Source organism: Microtus oregoni, unplaced genomic scaffold (assembly GCF_018167655.1).
Source record: "Microtus oregoni isolate MIOR12 unplaced genomic scaffold, Mior012 000021F_ref0000039, whole genome shotgun sequence".
NCBI lineage: Eukaryota > Metazoa > Chordata > Mammalia > Rodentia > Cricetidae > Microtus > Microtus oregoni.
The window spans coordinates 29,588,668-29,610,939 of record NW_024543080.1 but is presented as its reverse complement, the minus strand read 5'-3'; the positions used below and the strand labels follow the sequence as shown (position 1 = coordinate 29,610,939).

General features: G+C 45.4%; 1 protein-coding gene across 2 annotated transcripts in view; it reads left to right on the top strand.

The window, feature by feature from the left end:
* The window catches only part of Klf3 (Kruppel like factor 3), a 29,546-nt gene extending 13,991 nt beyond the window's left edge, over positions 1-15,555 (top strand). For both annotated transcript variants that reach the window (XM_041671141.1, XM_041671142.1), the window contains exons 3-6: positions 4,850-5,333; positions 6,060-6,210; positions 10,108-10,268; positions 11,807-15,555. In XM_041671141.1, coding sequence (XP_041527075.1) covers positions 4,850-5,333; positions 6,060-6,210; positions 10,108-10,268; positions 11,807-11,988 — 978 coding nt within the window. In that variant the 3' untranslated portion in view covers positions 11,989-15,555. The remainder of the gene's footprint in view (positions 1-4,849; positions 5,334-6,059; positions 6,211-10,107; positions 10,269-11,806) is intronic.
* Positions 15,556-22,272: the final 6,717 nt, after the last annotated feature.

The window sequence follows — 22,272 nt, the reverse complement described above, 5'->3', positions numbered from 1 at the left end:
ACCAGACACGGGGTCACTCTGAGGCGCCCAGAATGCAGTTACCATAGATATTACTAAGCCGGTGAGGTATTTCGAGTTGTCCGCAGTGAGGAGTGGAGCGAGAGCATCTTTGAGGAGATAGCATTTACATTCCAGCAGAGCGGCTACATAACGCAGCTCTCGCGTGCCCGAATGGAGTAGTGGAATAGTTGAAAAGTTCGAATGGCATTCACGGAAGAACCGGACTTTTCTTCGGCAACTTCGCAGCACTGTCCTTCCACCCCTTTCTTTCAGCTCTTGCAATGCTCAGCTTGCAGGAAAAGGTGAAGACAGGCACATTTCTCAGTTCTTAGCTGGAAAATATAATGTTCGTAAATGGCGCGTGGCCATCGTTGATATATTTGACGGTACATCCAGTGTTCTTCATCAACCATGAAAAGTATGCTCATGAGCCCAGTTGCAGCCGACATGAAGACCCGCATTAGCAGATTGTTGGGAGATAGTTAGGTGCGCAGAAAATGCAACTTAACTGCGATGGGAGGGGATAAAAGGGATTTTTGTTTTTCTGTGTGTTAGAGTGCTGTAATTTGCTTTCTATTGCTGTGATAAACACCACGATCAAAAGCAACTTGGAGAGCCAACTATTTCAGCCTACAGCTCCAGGCCACACTCATCACTGAGGGGAAATGGAAATAGGCAGGATCCTGAAGCAGAGACCTCGGAGGGAAATTGCCCTGACCTAGCTGAAGAGCTACTTTTCACTTGCTCGGGGATGCCACCTCCCATAGTGCACTGGGCCCTCTCACAACCATCGTTAGCCGAGAAAAATGTATACAGGCCAGTCTACAGAAGACACGTTTCTCAGTTGGCGTCCCTCTTCCCGGGTCCCCTGATCTTGTGTCAAGTTGACAAAACAAAAAACAACAACAGAAAAGCAAACATACGAAGTTGAAATGTGTAAAAGTGTTTTTTTTGTAATTAGTGCTTTTCTCCTTCATGCGCTGGTGGTCAGCTTCACCTGACAGAGAATTCATTCCATTCCAGAGAGCTTCAGTCTGTGCTCTCAGGTCAGCTTCCCCTCCCCCACCCTCACAGGAGGAGGTGAAGGGGTCAAAAAGCACTTGTTACAGAGCACCGGGCCTTTGTAAGTTGGGTTGTGTTTCCTTCGAGACAGGGTCTTGCTGTGTATCCCTTACTGGCCCTGACTCATGGCAGTCCTCCTGCCTCAGCCTTCTGAGCGCTAGGATTGCAGGCACTAGGCAAAGCTTGTAAGATTTTTACAAAGAAATTTTTCTCCCGTGTATTGATATTTTGCCTACATATATGTATAAGAACATGCAGTGCCCGAGGAAGCCAGAAGAGGGCATTGGAGCCCCTGGAACTGGAGTCACAGACAGTCGTGAGCTGCCATGTGGGTGCTGGAAGCTAAACCTGGGTCTTCTACAAGTGTAGTTAACCACTGAGCCACCTTTCCAGCCTCCAGAATTTTTTTTTCTAAATCCCATCACAAAAAGCATCAGGCTGTTGCTGTGTCTGTCCGTATGTCTTCCGTCACTCCCCGCCACCATCGCCTTTTACTTTTTCAAAGAAAATCCTGGCCAGAGCAGGGTTGTTATTTGTAATTCTTGTCATAGCTTAGAGAAAGTGAGGAACTAATGTTCTTCTCTTACTGAAATACAAACTCTGTTAAAGACTGCACACGACAGACAGGATGGCCTCCTGAAGAAGATTAAAAACTAGAGGTTCTGATTCAGGCTATCAAAAAACAATTGAAGAAAGAAAACTTGAAAAATATTTTTTACTCTTTCTCTAAATTTCCCCTGGGAGCCCTCTTTTCTTTTGCTTTCCTGGTGACTTGTCTCCCAGCAGACTCCTTGTTCTGTGAGAGACACTGACACCAGTCATGTCCCGAGCTCTGTCCCGATAGCAACCCTTTGTGGTTTTCCTGGACCAGGTGGACAGAAAGCCTTCTCTGTTTGCCTCAGAACATTTGCTGAGCCCAGAGCAAGTGTTGATGAACGTGCCACGCCTTCCTGTGCCTGGAGCCCCACCTGTGGTCTGAGGACTAGCCCCGTCACAGATGCTCCTTGTTTTCACGTCCATCAGCAGCAGAGACTTCCTGTTCTGCCACTGGTCCCACACCCACTTACTGTCTTGTAAAGCGAACTCTCCAGAGCTGTTCCTAGTAAAATATGACTCTGGAAATTCTCACTGTGCAAAGTACTAGTAAGACCCCTGGGAGAGTGCCCAAGCCTCTTTCTCCCCCACCCTCTCCACCGTCACCCCAGTTCCTGTTTTGAACCCTGTCTTCAAGAATCACAAGTATCGCATTATCTTGAGCCTCTCCGGGAGTGAAGACCTGCAGAGAGCCGATTAATTCATTCCCAGACATCCAGACATGAAGTGCTTGTGAAGCTCTTGCCTCCTGCTCCAGTGACAGACAGCAGTCAGCAAATACATACAGGTAGCGGAGGTGTGGACGTTGTGGTATGCATTTCACCGGGAGAGGAGCACCTAGGGCTGGGGTGCTGCCCGTGGGCCGTTTCTAAGTCTCGTCTTTGGATAGCTGTGTTGCAGAAGATGAGGTACGAGGACATTGGGCTTCCATTCATGCCTGCCAATGGCCAGAGAAGAACTTTCTGATCCAACACTTGCCACTGCTGTGTATTTGGGACCTGTGGAGCCATGTCTGTGCATGACCTTAGGAGACAGGAGTCTTCTAAACCAGAGGGCAAGTGGCTCAGCGGGGTCTCCAGCTCAAGCCACACCTGACGTGCATCGGATTTTACAGTGCACGCCACGTGGGTGTCAGCCACTGCAGGAGGCTGTGTGCTCCACCCAAACGAAGTAGAGAAGATCCTGGAACTTGTCAGTGAGCCAATTGGAAGGACCACGGCTCTTCGACCTTTTTGAGGCAGTCGTCCTGGAAATAGTTGATTATGTACTCAAAGTTGAGTGTCCAAAAGTGCCTCCCTGCACTTATCCTGGAACCCAAAGTATGAAGGACAGGGACGTTCCTTTGTGTTGACCGTGTATAAAAATGCGAAGCGTGTATTAGACTCCGCCTGGTGTGCGGCTTTTTGTTCCTTGACGATTTTGCAGACCCTGAGGGTATTAGTAAATCTGCAAATCCCCCAGGTTCTGCCTGCGTTCTGCTTGTCTTAAATTCAAGCCACGGTGACAGACAGCGATGAAAGTATTGTCCTCATTTTGCTCCCTGTTGAGCTGCCAGCAACTGTAGGCCTTAAAATCTAGGTCATTGGGAGGTCTCGGAAGAACGGGGCTGGAAATCAGGATTCAGCTTTACAGTGGAGAAACTCACGGATCCCATCCATTTCACATGGATCTGCCTCCCACCAGACCTGTGTCCTTTGGAAAATTAAATAAAGTGTATGTAACTTCTTAGTTACTGATCCTCTTTGTGCATAATGTCTCATTTTTTTTTAAGTGGGCCCGGTGCTTCTTTTAATAGTACCTATTTTATTAAATATGTTTCATATTTATGTTGTTGTGTAACTTGGACCTCTTTTCTTGTGTTATACTTGGGTATGGCCAGTTCTAAAGAAGGAAAGAGCTGTGTATGCTGGTGGAGACCAACACTTGAGCGGCAAAGACAGGAGGATTGCTACAAGTACAAAGGCAACCTGGACTGTGGAGTTAGATCCTTAAAAAAAAATCCACAAAGCAAAACAAAAATACAATTTTAAATTTCCAGTGACTAAGTGGGAGGAGTGCACGGGTTGTCGTTATTCAACCCTCTGCCCCTAGCCAAAGCTGGTGCCAAAACCTGCGTCCTGTTCTTCCTGGTTTATTCCTTTTGTGTATTCTGCACAGTACTGATAGTTTTTTTCCCATCTTTCAGCTGATCTCAGTAGAAGTCACTGAGTTACACAGGTAATAAGAGTAAAGAAGGGCAGAAGAAAACCACACGTGTTCATAAAGCACTGGAGAGGTGGCTCAGCGTCTAAAGGCGCTTGCTGCTCCTCCTGAAACCTCAGTCGGGCATGTATATCAGGTGGCTCCCACCCATCTCTTATTCCAGCTCCCAGACATCCCGTGTCTCAAGCCTCCATGGGCATCGGTACTCACAAGCACACCTACCTGTAGATACACGCTTGCAGATAATTCACAGTGATAACAATAATGACAAATTAATTCTTTAAGGGTGGGGGGAGAGAAGGGGGAGGGGAGAGGAGAAGAGAAGAGAAAAGAAATGGAAAGGAAAGGAAAGGAAAGGAAGTGACGCCAGAACCAGTGACTTTAGTCTCATTGCCTGGTCGCCTATTCCTGGGTCATTTGAGGATGGCACTAGGTCCAGAATGGTATTTCGATAAGGGCGAACCGTTGTGGTTCATAGACAGGCAGAGATTCCACATGTCTGGGCCTAGTGAAGAAAGGGTGTAATTCCAGGAATGATCCCAGTCAAAGCCACGGCAGGGAAGCTCAGAAGGAACAGTGTGCTGGTGTGGGGTGCACGACATAATCCCAGCACCATGAAGGCAGAGGCAAGTGGATCTCCGAGTTTGAGGCCAACCTGGTCTACATAGTGAGTTCCAGGCTAGCCAGGGGTACACAGTGAGACTCTGTCTCAAAAAAAAAAAAAAAGCAAAGAAAAGCAGCAGGTCATATGGTTTGGCCTGTCCTTGGTGGCAGCAAGGTGTCCTTAGGAAGGCCGCAAGCCTTTGGTAATGCAGACAAGCCACTTTAGAACACGTCCAGGCAGGTTTGGCCTTCAGACTAAACGTGAAAACATAGCCATGGCGCTCAGTTCTCCCTGGGGCCCAATAGCCTAATTTATAGCATTTGCTAAACCTTCCCCCAAAGGTATGTCTCTTTACACTTTATCTTTTTTTTTTCTCATTTCTGATAGTCCTACCCATCGAATTACATAGAATCGATAAAACCCAACAAATATGGGGTCATTTACTCCACGCCATTACCCGACAAGTTCTTCCCGACCCCAGAAGGCCTTACTCACGGGATCCAGATGGAGCCAGTGGACCTCACTGTGAACAAGCGGGGATCACCACCCTCGGCTGGCAGTTCTCCCTCCTCCCTCAAGTTTCCGTCGCACCGGAGAGCCTCACCTGTGCTGAGCATGCCGCCCTCCAGCCCGCCTATTAAGAAATACTCACCCCCTTCTCCTGGAGTGCAGCCTTTCAGCATGCCTCTGTCCATGCCGCCGGTGATGGCGGCTGCGCTGACCAGACATGGAATCCGGAGCCCTGGCATCCTCCCTGTCATCCAGCCCGTCGTGGTGCAGCCTGTCCCTTTCATGTACACCAGCCACCTCCAGCAGCCGCTCATGGTCTCCTTGTCAGAAGAGATGGACAATTCAAACAGTAGCTTGCAAGGTAAATTCTGCTGTGCCCTCGCACTGGGGCACCTGCCAAGTATAGACCGCATTTCCCTAGGGAATCTAGTGAGGCCTCTGGGCAGAGCTATCACATCCTCAGAAGGACCACCTGGTCTGCCCCTCGGCAACTCTTTCTGCTTTGTTTCACGGTATATGCTACACTTTGATTTACTGAGTACCAGCATGGTTCTGGGAACAAAAGGGACCTAAGTACTTTCCTTTTTTTTTATTTTTTTTTAAAGATTTATTTATTTATTATATGTGCAACATTCTGCCTCCATATATGCCCGCACGCCAGAGGAGGGCGCCAGATCTCATTACAGATGGTTGTGAACCACCATGTGGCTGCTGGGAATTGAACTCAGGACCTCTGGAAGAAGAGTCAGTGCTCTTAACCACTGAGCCATCTCTCCAGCCCCCCCTAAGTACTCTCTGATCCTGCTGCTAATGGCTCTTAAAAGGCGCCTACGTACCAGCCATAGACTGGGGACTAAAGATAGGGATAGCCAGACTTTGTAAGGAAGAGTCATCTTGAAGTGCAGGGCCTTCTCTCTGCTTCAGAAGTAAGGATCCTTTTCAAGCTGAGCCCTGCTGTATATAACCCTAGCCAGAGAATAAACACGCATATGTAAGTGTAGTTGCTAGAAGCCAGGCAGTGAGCTTTAAAGCTGAAATTGATTCATCATATGTAGAATGATTTTTTTTTCTCTTTTTTATTTTTTAGTACCTGTAATTGAATCCTATGAGAAGCCCATATTACAGAAAAAAATTAAAATAGAACCTGGAATTGAACCACAGAGGACAGACTATTACCCTGAAGAAATGTCACCCCCTTTAATGAACTCAGTGTCCCCCCCGCAGGCATTGTTGCAAGAGTAAGTATCCTTCGGTGTGCCTGGTGTTAGTAGTGCCATGCACCCGGGGACCTGGAGTGGAATTGCAAACCTAGGATATACTGTGGATGACCGGGGACATCCTGTGTTGTGTGTGGTGTCACTGGGTGGCGCCTCTGTAACAGTGGTCACGACAGTCTCCGGGAACAGCACGAACCACATCTCCGGCAGTGTGGCAACTTCAGCGGATGAGTCTCCCAAGGTGGCCACGTGCATCTTTTTTTTTTTTTTCCTTTTTTCCATCCATCTGGAATACACATATTTAGTGTTCTCACGAAGATTGGATTTGTTGTTCACATCAGCTTGAGTCCCGAAATGTTTTTAATGTGTCAAACAGAATCCGTCCCCCCCTCCCCACAGCTGCCGCTTCAAATGTAATTTAGTGTGTCTATTATCGAAAATCTTCAGGCCAACCACAGTGCTGGCCGCAGAAGGTTTCCGTGCAGCTCAGAGCAGCTCAGTGCTGAAGGACATCTTTGCGTCGCGTCTTTAATCATAGCTGCCGTGGAGCCTCCCCTCCCGTGCAGAACTGCAGCCAAGTAGGAAGGCTGTCTGCCCTGCCCGGCATCTGAGCGTGTGCTCGGACAGGACGATAAAGTACAGGGTGAAGTCCCAGCATTTATGGCTTCACCGCTGGGGTGAGCAGGCTCTGAGGAGATGACCTTTGACCCTGGCGCTGTGCTTCAGCCTGGGTGGGACCATAGGCTAATCCCCCCCCCCATCCACATTTTCTGCTTTTGTTTATTGTAATCACTCTTGTACTGTCTCTGTACCATAGTACTTCTGCATTGGGCCCACTGGTCAGCCTCCAGGGCCACAGCCACTGTCCCTTAGGGTCCCTCCCGTCATCCTTCTCCCACGTCACCTTTTCTCTGGCTTCGGTGAATGTTCCGCCCACCTTCCCTGTCTTATCACCTCAACATGTGAGTTCTCTGGCTTCAGTAGCTGTTGTGGTGACGTCAGACGGTCAGTCGTACCCACCTTTGACTGGTGTGGCTTTCCTAGTGGCTCAGGTGTGAACACCACACTGAGGGATGCTGGCGTAGCTGGTCCCTAACAGATACGGGGGGGGGGGGGGGCACTCCTCAACGCCCAGCTGCAGCATCAGACAAAGAAAGCATCTCGGGAACCTTTGCTTTCGTTTCTCACACTGGTCTAGTGCTTCCCCTTAAGAGTTCAGTGGCAGGGTTTTTGTCTGCTTTTTAAAAGATGGGGTCTCGTTGTGTAGCCCAGGCTGACCTTATTCATGGGCCACCTGCCTCAGCCTCCTGTGCCGGGGTTGCAGGCACGCGTCATCATGCCCATCTCCAAGTGTTTCAAGAGAGCCCCCTTATTATCCAGAGTGCATAGAGAGCTGGTGAGCCAAGGCACTACTTAAGGCACCCACAGGGGACCCACTGCTCTTGACCAGGGGACCCGCTTCGACCCACTGCGTCTCTCCAGGTGTTCTCCTTGCCGAAACGGACCAGCAGCAGAGGGCTAGTCTAAAGTCTTAGGAACTAAAGTGTGATACGTTGTGGGAGAAGATTTGAAAGCAGTCTTTAAATGCTGCTGAAAAGAATACTGTTTCCAGCTAGGTGTGGTAATCCGTGCCTCTGATTGAAGCCTTTGAGAGGAAGAGGCAGGAGGGTCAGGCTTTTAAACCCACCTGGGGCTTACGTGAGACCTGTCTCAAATAGACATGCATATTTTTTTCTTCCCCTTTTAAATGCTTAATGGGTGATGTACTTATTTAATGATGACCTAATCCTCAAAAAAGAAAAATCTGTAGATTAGCCACAACGGAGCATGCACTCTGGCTAACTCTTTCTCAGATGGGATTAAGTAATGTCTTGGAGTGGACCCAGTAGCAGCCCACATAGGACGCATTAGCCAGGCAGGGATCATTCGAAGCAGCCAGGTGCCTGGAACCCTGCTGCCTGGGCGTGGCCTTCCCAGCTTGGAAAGCCATTGTCCAGTCTAGGATTTCAGCTGTAGGGTCATTTTTAAATACACTCAAAGATATGTCCAAAAGGCTGCATTTAGAACAGAAAAAGGAGGGGTGGGCGTGAGAACGTAAACTTAAGGGCCAGTTTAGCTCCTAGCAGGTAGTTGTATGGTTGTATGATCCCAGGGGATATCTTTAAAAAATGAGGAGTGGGAAGCCAAAGAGCCTGAGATTCCCAGGACCTCTACTCTGAGCCTCATGCTGCCGTCTTTTCCAGTAGACCCTAACTTGATCTTCCTTAAAGTGGCTAGAAAACGCCACGTGATTGGACAGCTGTGAGGTGCAGAGGGGCGGGGGGACTTCTGACTCCGGCACACACACACACACACACACACACACACACGATCCTGTGGTTCTCTGAGTCGTCACTGATAGTGGCTTTCCCACAGCCTTTTTAGTTGGTAGCATCACCCTTATTGCACAGGTGAAATTGGGGTACAGAGGCGATTAGTGACATTGGGGAAAGCAGTCATAATTACCGTGCTAAAAATGAGTTAGATTCTCAACCTATAGAGCCCAGATTTCTAAAGCCATTTGACGGGGGCTCTCCCCAGATCCCAGACACAGGGTATAATTCACCACTGAGTCTTCTTTAGGGGGAAAAAAAAAAGAAAACTCCAAATAAACTTTAGTGTCCGTTTATCTGTCTCTCAGGCATCCGGGTAAGGTTTAAAGTACTGATGTTAAGTAAACCGAACCCACCTTCTTATTTACTAGTCTCCTCTTAACACATCTCAAGCCGAAAAGAAGTATGTTCAATTTTTTGAGCCTTGAAACTATTACTGCAGGCACCCCTCAATGCGCTCAATAACATTTCAGAATCGTGAGAAATAGTCATTTTACCCCCTTATTCTTTATTTTTTTTACCCCCTCCCCCACACAGAAATCATGTGTGCATCATTTAGAATATTTTAGGACCCGGAAATTCTAACTGAGCAGTGCCTTTACTCCCGGTTAGCGGACAGCTGCAAATGCTTGCATCCGCTAGCTCACTGCCCAGGAGCAAACGAATGGGTGGGTGGGTGACAGGCCACAGGAAGGGCTTGGGAAACCGCACACTTTTTTTCCCATTTGCCCCTGCTCTCTGTCGGCCTCCTTTCTGGCATGGAAACACTTCACAGTCATGGCGAGCCAGTGTGGCTTAAGAACCCTTGGGCAGGTGCGAGAGAGGTTAAGGTACGAAGGGCATGAGGCATCCCATCCCCACCTCACTGATGGCCGCTGGAGCCTCTGTCACGCAGGAACCACCGTGGCACTGAAAGAATGCGCTTAAGACAGCAGTTACAGGCTCGTTTGAAAGAGCCAGCCTTTGAAAAATTAAGCGTGAGTCAGCAATCATTAAAAGAGACATTAAGAGAAAGACTAGGACATAGATCTGTCAAGCAGTGTGTTTGCCGAAGAAGCAGGGATTTGACTGTTTACATTTTTTTTTTTCCTGCGAGAGAAATGGAAATCAGGCAGCCTGTGGGATCGTTGGTGCGGTGCAGAGAAGGAAGGTGCACGATCCGAAAGCTGCAGAGAGCCTCTCCCGCTCGGGGCACTTCCTCGAGCGGAGCACCTAACCTTCTTGCTGTCATTACTTATCTCCATGTCTGTCTCCCCCTAGAGTGTGAGCTCCTCGAGGGCAGGAACCCTGTTTTTATTCATCTTTGTATCCCGGTGCCAAGCACAGTGCCTGGCTCATGGTAGGTGCTCGCTACATGTTTGTTGAATGAATATAGCAGTGCTTCTTGGGTTGAACAGCTAATTCCTTTTATTGTTCGTATTTTATATTTTGTTGGGGGTTTTCATTTGTTTTTGCCCGATGTCGTAAGTGCTTTTTGGTTGTTAGTAGACAGAAGGAAAGAAAGCGCCATCACTCAAGTGTTTTGCATTTAACTTGGCTTTGGTAGGAACCATCCTTCGGTCATAGTGCAGCCCGGGAAGAGACCTCTGCCTGTGGAGTCCCCGGACACCCAAAGGAAGCGGAGGATACACAGATGCGACTATGAGGGGTGCAACAAAGTCTACACTAAGAGCTCGCACTTGAAAGCACACAGAAGAACTCACACAGGTAGGAGAAACACCCGCATTCTCGCACGCTGCTAAAGTCTGTAAATCTGGCATTCCAAACGCTCTTGAGAGTACAGGAATTTTACTCTTTTATTTATTTATTTTGCTCTTTTGTGTGGTAAGGCTGCTCTTGGCTTGAGCCCTTTGGTGGACGTTACAGTCTAACTGATTTGCTGCATGACCCTTGTGTAGAATGTAATTGTTTTTCTGAGTCTGGTGGCTCATTCTCATCAGGGAATACTCACAGAGGGATCTGGGATTCAGCACAGAAAAACAGCAGCGGTTTTCAGCGAATCCTGAGGAGGAGGCGGCAGAAGAAGCTGTATTGGGGCGGGGAGGGGAGGTCCCAAACAGCAATGGCAGGTCCGCACTAGGCATGAATGGGACCAGAGGGGTGGAGCATCAGGTCTTCCTGTCTAAAATCAAAGCAGTATTGAGTCTTTGTATTTGGACATAGGCATGTATGGGGCTGAGTAGCAAAATAGAGCCTGTAGGCCCTAAAACTTAATACCAAGCATTCTAGAGACAAGAGTCACTAAACAGGGATGAATTCGTCACCCGCCGTGACCCGGGTGTACCATACTCTACTCACAGCCTGAAGGCAACTTATATATGGCATTTTCCCAACTCTGAGCATTGACGTCATGCCACCAGGAGAACGTCTGCTATGAAAGACTTGTGGCAGATTTTAGAGCAAGTGGTTCTCAGCCTTTCCAACGCTGCGACCCTTTAGTACAGTTCCTAATGTTGTGGTGACCCCCAGTATAGAATTATTTTTGTTGCTACTTCATAACTGTCGTTTTGCTACTGCTGTGAATCATAATGTAAATACCTTGTGTTTTATGATGGTCTTAGGTGACCCCTGAGAGGGCAGCAACCCGCGGGTTGAGAAACGCTGTTTTATAGTGTTCTGAATTTCCTGTCAGCGGTGGCCAACTTGAATTACTGACTTTAATTCAATAAGATCACCAGGAAGCAGTATATCTGTGAGGGTCTTCGTTCTGGCTCTCACTAGGATTTCCCACAAGAGCCTTCCTGTGAGTGGTGGCTACAGGAAGGGGTATAGAAGGTAGAGAAAACTTCTGATGTTAATACATAGGGGCTTGGTGTCACTGTCAGGAACTAAATAAGAAAGTGGGCTGCCAAATTCTTTAGCAGGTATTTTGATTGATAGGAACTTTGTAGTTTTAGAAAACTATGGAAAAGAATAAGAAAAACTCAGAAGCTTCCAGTGGACCATGGACCATTTAATCTCCCGAGGGTTTAGGGCTTGGAGACCTAAAGATGCAGAATCCTGCTCCATGCTCGTCCCTGGAATGGTTCTTCCTGCCTTAAGAATTGTTTAGATCCTACCCCAATTCTTTTTCTCTGCTTTTCCATGGAGGATACTCTTGCTCCATGCTTTCCTATAGTGACTGTATTATTGACTTTATCTTGAAAGTTACATCTTCCAAGTGCGTTAGTTCAAAAAAATCTTAGCTTCTCCTTTTAACGACGACAACAGCAGAACCATTCAAGCTCCGTTTCCCTTCCTTGCAGGAGAAAAGCCCTACAAATGCACCTGGGAAGGCTGCACATGGAAATTTGCTCGGTCTGATGAACTAACAAGACATTTCCGAAAGCACACTGGAATCAAACCTTTCCAGTGTCCGGACTGCGACCGAAGCTTCTCTCGCTCCGACCACCTTGCCCTCCACAGGAAACGCCACATGCTCGTCTGAAAGCCTGGCTCCACCTCAGTGACTCCCGACTCTTCCTGGCACTCTTGTCTCTCTCCCTGTCCGTGTGCGTCTCTCTGTTCCTCTCCTCCTGCCCATTAGCTAACTCATTTTTTGTATGTACATTTTAATTTCGATTCAGCTGGTCTGAATCTCTGAATTTATATCATTCAAGACTTCCATATGGTCAGTAGTTGATTCTCTAACCCTCCCTTTCCTTACCACGGGTCAGACCTAAAGAATGTGAACATTTTTTTTTTTCCGGGGATGCTAAGCAAACCCTCCTTACAGATACGTTTAATGTAATGAGAACAAGGGAACATGTAAACTCACGACCAATTTGTCAGTTTCTCCATGTATTCCTTAAAAGAATGTCAAAGTAAATGTATCAGAAATACAGTATCCAGCCTGCTAGTCCTTGCCAGAGACCTTCGTACCTCTGCTACATTTTGTGTTCACCCACAAAGAATGGGGTTCCTTTTACCAGTTAGCAAGATAGATCCACAGAGATGTCAAGCTGGTCCTGTCCCCTCTTCCACTGACCTTCCCACTTGCTTGTTGGCCTGGATAACCAACTCTGCTATGTCAAAGTCCTTTGTCCTCCAAAGCACCCAAAGTTTATGTGGAGGCCTTCGCTGAGCCCAGGCTTCTGCTTTAGGGGAGCCATGTGCTCCCATAGTGTGGGGAAGAAGCAGAAGAGCCTGCGAGTGGAGGAGGAAGCCAGCGATTCTTCCTGGATAGGACTGTGGGCCATCGACATCTCGGCCGCTAACATGGACTGTGCGGTGCATTTGTTAAATGTCCATCCCTAGACATGACTCAACTAAGTGACCCTTGCTACCCAGCTGGATACCTGAAGGGTTATTGGTACCACCGCCTCCATTCCTGCAGGATCCTTCATTGTGGCTCACGACGCATTCAGAGTAAGGAATCCACAGAAATAATTGCCCGGTAATGTACAAACAAACAAAAACTTTTGAGACAGTGTAAAAGTGAACTCTCCCAACCCCTCTGACCTACTAAGTGGGCTTTTGCAAACAGGAAAATGAGTGGTACTTATATTCCCATATCCAATTAGTCACCTAGCTTTCGTATGGAGCTTTTTTTGTGTGAGCTCTACGGTGCCAAACCAGCTGTCATTTGTGTCCGTGACACAGCATATATGAGCATCCATAAGCTTGAGGGAAATCATTGAATTAACCCCTGAGTGACACTATTTGTAAATATACCTAGTGTGAATGAAGCACATAGATCTTTATTTTGGTGACAGATTTTTGAAAACTAGAGAAAAACCACAATTCAGGGATTTATATATGTAGCTTGAAGATTCCCACAAGTTTCTGCGGGAGCTAACAGTTTCCTGTCACTACTATGTATCCTGTTAGTACAAACAAAAACAATGCCTCATGCTGATGTTGATGATAAATAGCACCATTATTTGGGGGGACTTTTTTTTTTCAAAAGCAGGCTTTTGAACACCGTAGTCCAAACGCCAACAGAAAACAATTCACACGTAGAAATGCCATCGGTTATAAATTTGAGGAAAATGGCGCAGTGGGCAGATGTGGTTACATACGACACGACAGCTCCTTCACCCCCTCACAAAGGATGGAGGAGAAGAGAGGAGAGAATCTTGAAAATTCGTCCCAGCCACAACTCAGGATCCAACACACCTGGGAGGAGCACGCTACTTGATTGTCCTTGAACATCAGTGAATTAGTGATGCAGGCTACCCGCACACACAAGCAGGGAGCTTGCTTTGATGGCACTATGTTCAGAGTTGCAGGGACTGCACACAGAAGGTCCTGCTCAGCCCTGTGAACCAGCTGAGGGGAAATGTGGGTGGAAGCTGTAAAGAAATGTTATCTTAGCACTTGGGTTCCTTTTCGTTCTTTTTTTAGCTCTGCAAAAAAATAAATTAAAAGAAAATCTGTTCAGGCTATTAAAGCATGCTGATTAGGCTCTTGCCTTTCTGTACCCATGGCCTGAATTGAGGAGCGGAATGTCTCTTGGAAAAAGCAGGGTCTCCGTTGTGGGTGTGGAGTCACACCCATGCCAACACCATCGTGTCTTGAAGGGGTTCTTCTGCAGCGCACTGCAGAATCCAGCCTGGTTTTGTTGTTTCAGTTTGTGTGTTCCACACAAACTTGAGAAGGGGAAGGGTGCCGGGAAGGACAGAATTAGCTTTGCAGTGAAGTACAGTTAATAGCTTCCTGACAGATTTAAACTTTGCTCAGAAATCTACATTACATTACTCTTCAGCTTGCTTAGGTCATGTTAACAGTTCCATCAGAAAGATCTATTTTAACTCGGAAAGAAAAGTAACCCAGAGAACCCGTTCTCTATCCCCATGCTGGTCTGATATGCTTTTAGTTCATTGGCCCTTACCAAATTTTCTTTATATGTGTATGTATTTGTATCTTACTATGGTAGTTGAGAAATTTAGTCTTTTAGTTTTTTTGTTTTTTTTAAGCCGTTTTTGTGGAAGATAGAAGATGCCATGGAAACGTGTTTTTTGTTTTTTTGGGTTTTTTTTGATGGCATGCTATGTTAATGTCAGTGGCGGTTCGGTTGTAGTATTTTAAATTGATGAGAACAGGCTGCAAACACGAAGTCACCCCGTGTGAATTGTTACAGAGTTCATTCAATTCCAGCTTTCCAGTCGGAGTGTGCATCATTAAGTGGGCACTTAGCAGTCTAAAGTCCCTTGATTTGCAGACTGCAGCATAGCTTGGTTCAGCTAAGAAGATGCTAAATATGCAGACGTTTCAAGAGCGTTGGAACAGGATTACAGGGGAATGATATATGTATATGTATGTTGTATTAAACACCCACCTGCACTATCAGTATTGCACTAATGCGGAATTTGAGATACTTGCTGATACTGTAATCTGCACACCATTCTTTAGATTGTTGTAAAGACAATCTCCGAGATCAGAGGTTTTTAATAATTTGGTTTGAAAATAAGAATTGTCTTGAAGGAATTGCTAACGTACATGAAGTCACTTGAGTTTTCTTTATTCTCATCTTGGTCAAGGTTAACAGTTTCTAAATGATTGCAAATTCACTTAAGTAATACATTTACAAAGCCATTTTACATGCATTAAACGAGGGCTACAATGTGTTTTACAAATACTAGCACTTTTTTTCCTGTTATGTACTTAGTGTTAGAGGGTCAGAATAACCTTTCTGCTTAGCATCTCTTAAACCCTACCTGCAAGCATAGAAGGGTTATTGCATTTACAGTACTTTAATACTTGTATAAACTATGCAGAAATTTTTAATAAAGTGTAATATATTTTATAAGCTAATAAGACTGAATGGGTAAAGGTTTTTAGCATGCATTAGTATACTTGCAAATACTGAAACATTTTGGTAATCTTTCTTACTAAAGATGTGAATGTTTAATGTACCTTCGCTGTTTCTACCCTGTAGTCCAATGGGAATTCAGTAATGACATTTTGTCATGTCAAACTGTGAACATAAATTTGTACTGTACAGTCCTCATATACTATATACAGTATGCAATATATGTATTATATACTTGTTAATAAAACCATCCGAATATTATATGTGATCATGTGATTACTATAGGCAATGATCACTAGGAACAAAGGAGAGAGAGTTGTAAAGTTTCAAAGTAAGTCACTAATGAGCAGTAAGTTTTAATGATTAGGAAAGGAAATAGATCTAGCCTGTAGGTACACCACAGGAGTGAAGAGCCTTAAAATAATGACCTTCCTGGAAGAAGGTTGAGCTTAAGCCAAAAAGCTATAGGCAAGCCAGCATTCACCTGTAAATCCATCTGGTACATTTTAGAAGTGCTTTGTTGCATGGGGAGGTTGCTTGTTTGTCCTGGATGCCCGGCTACCTTAGCCCCAAAATAACCACACAAACTATATTAATTAAATCACCGCTTAGCTCATTAGCTCTAGCTTCTTATTTGCTAACTCTTATATTAATTTAACCAATTTCTATTAAATCTGTGTATCATCACGTGGCAGTGGCTTACCAGCAAAGCACCCCTATCTCCAGCTGTGGACCTATGGCGTCTCTCTCTTACTCTGCCCTCCTTTCTCCCAGCATTCAGTTCAGTCTCTCCACCTACCTAAGTTTTGCCCTATCAACAGGTCAAGGCAGTTTCTTTGTTCATTAACCAAAAAAAACAACACACAGACAGAAGGACCTCCTACACCAGTGCTTTGTTTCTCAGTCCTATCTACAATACCTCCTTGTTGTGTGTGATGGCCCTGAGGAAACACTTCCTCTATGGTTCTGCCCCCTTCTCTTAATCACAGCTGATTCTCCAGCACCAGGGGATCAGCATCCATTGTCCCTAGCAAAGCAGTTTTTCCTCCAGTGGTGCTGGTCTCTTAGGAATCACAGCCAATTTTTTAGCTCCAGAGACTGCAGATTCTTAAAACATCACACCAAGAGCCCTGGTAGAATCTTTAAGAGACTCTTAAACTTCCCTCTGAAACTTCACAAGCCAGACAGCATCATCTGCGTTGCTCCTAACATCCTCTTCCAAGATGCCACACAACAGTCCGCTCATCCCTTGGCGCTCAATGAGTTTATCCAGCAATGTCGCATCTGTCATAGAAACACCCCATTCCTGGTACCAGTTTCTGTCTTAGGGTTTTTAATACTGTAATAAGACATCATGGCCATACACAATTTGAGGGAAGAACTTATTTTGTTTATACTTGTACAGAGGACAGAAGAGTGATATACAGGCCTGCTCTATAGACAGAAGTTTCTGTCCTGCCTGGTCCTGCAGTCCTGTCCCAAAGAAACACACAGAGGCTTATTAATTATAAACTGTTTGGCCTATTGGCTCAGGCTTATAATTATCTAGTTCTTACAGCTTAACCCATAATTCTCATCTATGTTTAGCCACATGACTTGGTACCTTTTCTCAGTAAGACATTCGCATCTTGTTTCCTCTGCTTCTCAATGATGACTGCAACTCTACTTTTCCTCTTCCCAGAATTCTCCTAGTCTGGTCCCCAAGCCTATACTTCCTGCCTGGCTACTAGTGAGTGAATCAGAGTTTTAATAAACCAATATGAGTGACAAATCTTTACAATGTACAAGAGCATTATCCCACAGCATTGTTCCCTGTGGCTTGCTCAGCCTGCTTTCTTGTGCCATCTAGGATCATCTGCCCACAGTTGGTACTACCTACAGTGAGCTAGGCACCCCACAGCAACTATCAAGAAAATGCTGTTTAGTTTTGCCTCCAAGACAATCTGGTAGGGGCATATTTTCTCAGGTGAGGTTCCTTCTTTCCAAATGACTCTAACCTGTGCCAAGTTGACATAAAACTAGCCAGCACACTCTAGTTCCAGTGTATTCCCCAGAAGGTCTTGTGCTAATGAGAAGTTATTCAATGCAGCAGTGTTGGAGATGGGCCCTAGTGGGAAGCTCTTGAGTCATAGGGTCAGGTACCCTGTGGATGCTTTTCTCATGTGTCTGGGTTAATTCCTGAAGGACTGGATTGATTATCTTGAGAAGGGTTACAACCTGAAGCAATCGCTAACGTTTTTTTTATTCTACACATGCTCACTTCCCTTCCTCTTCCATCCTGGCACTGGCTGCATGAGGCCATCACTTGATCTTGGACTTCCCAGCCTCCAGAACTGTGAGACAGAACTTTATTTATTATAAACTGTAAACCGAGTCCCAGGGATGGCTTTACAACAAGACCAGGACTTCCAAGAAGTGGTAATTTTTTTTTTTTGGCACCTCAGTCATGCACCTGTTCTGAGTTTTGGTCTTTGGTTTTTGGTTCAGTTTGGTTTGGCTTGGTTTGATTTTGCTGTGTAGTCTTCACTGCCCTGGAACTCTCTCTGTAGACTAGGCTGGTCTCAAACTCATAGAGATAGATCTGCCTGCCTCCCAAGTGCTGGAATTAAAGACATGCACCATCATACCCATCTATGCCATAAATTTTTATCTAGTATTAAACAGGATTCATACCTTAGCAAGTCAGGAACAGACAGTAAGTAAGCACTTCACAAAAGTCAGTCTGGATAAACATGGGTTTTTCAGGCCTTCAATGGTCATGCCATTAAAACAACAGGTGGTTTCTAATTAGGATTTAGAATTTTTTAATTATTGCATTTCTTTAGTGTGTATGTATACACATAGTTGTGTCATGGGGTGCACATGGAGGTCAGAGGACAACTTATGGGGGTCAGGTCACCTTTGACCATGTGGGTCCAGGGGATCGGACTCAAGTTTTCAGGTTTTTCAGCACTGAGCCATCTTGTCAGCCCTAGAGTTCTTTCTGTTTAAGACAAAATGTGGTAGCCTTCATCCTCTCCCATCCTCTTCACAACTTTATTTTCATGTCATTGTAGACAAAGTACCTAACCAAAGGAAGACAAGGTTTCCTTTAGAGCATAGTGTCAAGGGTTTGAGCTCTTCGGTGCAGGGAAGGCACGTAGGTGAGAGCGTACGATGGCTGGGGGAAGGCAGCAGAATAGCGTGGATTGGGGACCCAACTACAATCTCTGAAGGCCCACCCCTGCTAACTGAATCCTGCCAGCGAAGTTATACTTCTCGAAGACTCTACTGCATCCCAAAATAATGCTACCAAATGGAGAACATGTGTTGAAAACATGAGCCTGTAGGGGACACTTCAGATTCAAAGCATTACATTTATTCTCGAAGCTCATGGCCATTCCATAATACATAAGGTATTTAGCCTAGCTAAGAGGTCTTGAAATCCTGACAGTTCCAAAAGTTAGAAAAGTCCAAATTCCCTTCTGAAACTCAAGGGAAAATTTTTTAATTGTGAACTGCTGCAAAATGAAGAAATTATATACTTCCACTATACAATGCCAGAGTAAACATTCCCATTTCAAAAGGGAAGCAAATATTGGACCAAAGCCTAGCAGAGTCAGCATTAAATCCAACAACTCTGTTTCTAGTACCCAGGGTAGTTGGTGGCATCATTCATACTCAGATAGCCTCGGCCCTTTGACCTTACCCATGGTGCAGCACACATTGCCTCTATTAGTCCAGTGCCACTTAGTGCTTTGTAGTTTTCTTCAGTCACCCTATGTTCCTGGCATCTCTAACAACCTAGGGTCTCCATTGCTACTCCAGCTTCTCCCTTAGTGTTTCACACATGGTGTCTTAGTTAAGGTTTCTACTGCTGTGAAGAGACATCACGACCATAGCAACTCTTTTTTTTAATATTTATTTATTATATATACAATATTCTGTCTGTATGTATGCCTGAAGGCCAGAAGAGGGCACCAGACCTCATTACAGATGGTTGTGAGCCACCATGTGGTTGCTGGGAATTGAACTCAGGACCTTTGGAAGAGCAGGCAATGCTCTTAACCACTGAGCCATCTTTCCAGCCCCCCATAGCAACTCTTATTTAAAAAAAAAACATTTAATTGGATAGTTTACAGTTCAGTAAGATTTTGTCTACTAATCGTGATGGGACATGGTATCATGCAGGCAGATATGGTGCTGGAGAAAGAACTGAGAGTTCTACATCTTGATCCACAGGCAACAGGAAGTAAACTAAGACACTGGTTGTAGCTTGAGCATAGGAGACCTCAAAGCCTGTCCTCACAATGACACACTTCCTCTAACAAGACTACACTTACTTCAACAAAGCCATTCCTCTTAATAGTATCACTCCTAGTGAGCTTATGGGGTACAATTATATTTAAACAATAACACGTATCTTATACTAGAGTTCTGACCTCAAATTCACAGAGACCTGCCTGCCTCTGCATCCCAAGTACTGGGATAAAGGTGTGCACCAACACCACCTGGCTTGGTCTGTTACTTTTGCATTGATCCTTACTCAAATGTTCAGTGCTTGAACAAAACAGAGACAAATTCTTTGCCACTTTTGCCATGATGTCAGACCCTAGTGTCTCATCCAATTCTCAGTCGAGTTCTTGTTTCCGTTTGAACACTGTGGGCTGTCTCCATTGTCTGTGATCCTGTTGGTGCTTCAGTCTCCCAGACCCCCACCAAAATCACTCATTACACTAATTTACAGCATTCTCTAGCCCATGCCCCCACACTCTTCTGCATTCGTCTTGAAAATCAGTTTCTAAGAACCACATAGCTAGGCTTATCAAAGCAAGAGACTTTCCTATCTGGTCCCATTTTCCTTATTAATTATCATTGTGCTACTGGCAAAATTACCTGGCAGAAAAAAAAGAAAAATCAAGATCAGGGGCTCTTGCCAGGAAGAAGTTACCAAGTCCAATGTGAATTATAAGAGTATTTTATACTCCCCCTCCCGCCCCCAACTCCACGCATGCAGGCTGTCTGGAGTATATATCTTCAGCTGTGGCTATAGCGGTCTACTGCAGCTGCTGGAATGTCCTCAGAGTGATTATGGAGTGTCCCAACAAGCTGGCTAGCCATGAGGCCAGTTTGGCTGGCCGCTTGCCTAGCGGTCATTTAGTCAAAGCAGCTGGGGCAGCAGGGAAGAGGGTCTAACAGCTGTCATGAAGTCTCATCACTCCAGTCCCCAATGATTTAGCCTATTTAAAGGAGAAAAAAAAAACATTAAAGGGAGTGGTCATGCAGAAAGCTTAGTACTAACGTTAATGGTGACTTAACAGTATTTAGTGGCTTTTCCAGTTCATTTTGTTCTACCAACATTACCCTGTCACCAAACTGAAATAAGAGTACAGTGAAAAAAAGCTATAAGCCAATATGTTTGATGAACACAGGAACAACACTTCTCAGCAAAATATCGCCAAGCTAAGTTCAATAGCTTATTAAAAAGATAATTTACCAAGATCGAGTTGGCAGAATCTCAAGGATGCAAGGATGGTTCAACATATGTGTCTTAGTTTGTTTTGTTACCGTGACAAAGTCCATAAGCAAAGCCAACCAGGGAAATGTCTTAGTTTCTTTTCTGTTGCTGTGCTAAAACACTATGACCAGGGCATCTGACAGAAGGAAGTGTTTATTTCGGCTTATGGCTCCAGAGAAACAAGAATCTGTCACCATGCTAGCTGGGAAGCCTGGCAGCAGACAGGGCTGAAGACCGGAGCAGCGAACTGAGAGTTCACATCTTAAACCACAAGCTGGAAGCAAAGAGAGCAAACTGGGGGGTGACAAGAGGCTTCTCCAGGGACGTATTTCCTCTAGCATGGCCACACCTCCTCAGTCTCTCCATATAGTGTCACCCAAGTGGGGACCAAGTAGTCAAATCAGCATCACAGCTGGGCAGTGGGATAGGCTTGGAAACGGGAGCCCCAAACTGAGAGTCCACGTCTTAAGCCACAAGTAGAAAGCAAAGAAGTATACTTGGGACAGGGGATGCCTTTTAAGCTCAAAGGCCACCCCCAGTGGCACACTTCTTCTGGCAAGGGCGCATCTCCTAAGCCACTCTAAACTGTGTTATCAAGTGGGGACCAAGGTTGCAAATGCCAGCGAATATGTGGCACAAGAACCATCTCATTCAAACCACCAGGAAAAGGGGGTTTATTGGTTTATAAATCCTGATCCCAGTCCATCATGAAGGGAAATCAGGGCAGGAATTCAAACAGGAACTTAGAAGCAGAAGTTGGATCAGAGACCGTGGAGGGGTACTGCTTACTTTCTTGCTCCCCGTGGCTTCCTCAGTCTGCTTTTTTATACAACCCAGGGTCACCTGTCAAGTGGTAACACTGTCAACAGCAGGCGAGTCTCCCACAACAATCTTTAATCAAGAAAATACTCTACAACTTGCCTATAGGCCAATCCGATGGAGGCCTTTCCTCCTCCGAAGGTTCCTTATTCCAGATGACTCTGGCCTGTGTCAAGTTGACAAAAAAACGAATCAGCATAATGTGGAAACCCATCAGGGTTACACATTACATCAATAGAATGATGGACAAAACCATTTGATTATCTCAACAGACAAGAAAAAACATTTGAAAAAATTCAACTTATCTCTGTGATAAAAGCTCTGAAAATATATATAGGAGGATTGTATCACAACAGAGAGAGGACTATTTAAAAAAAAAATAGCTAACATCAACAGAATAGGCGAAATCTGAATGCATTTTCTCTAAGATTGGAAGCAAAATAAGGGTGTTTATACCTAGTGCTCTTATTAATGAATAATAGAGCCCCCTGAGCTAGTGTAAAGATCTGAGGAAATGCTGAAGGAAGACCCCAGATTCAAAGAGCGTGCAAAGGCAAAGACCGCTTATTAACATTACAGCACAGAGAGTCGACGCCTGAACAAAATGGCGACAGCCCCCAAGGAGCATGCAGGCTACTTTTAAGCAGAGCTAAGGGGCGTTT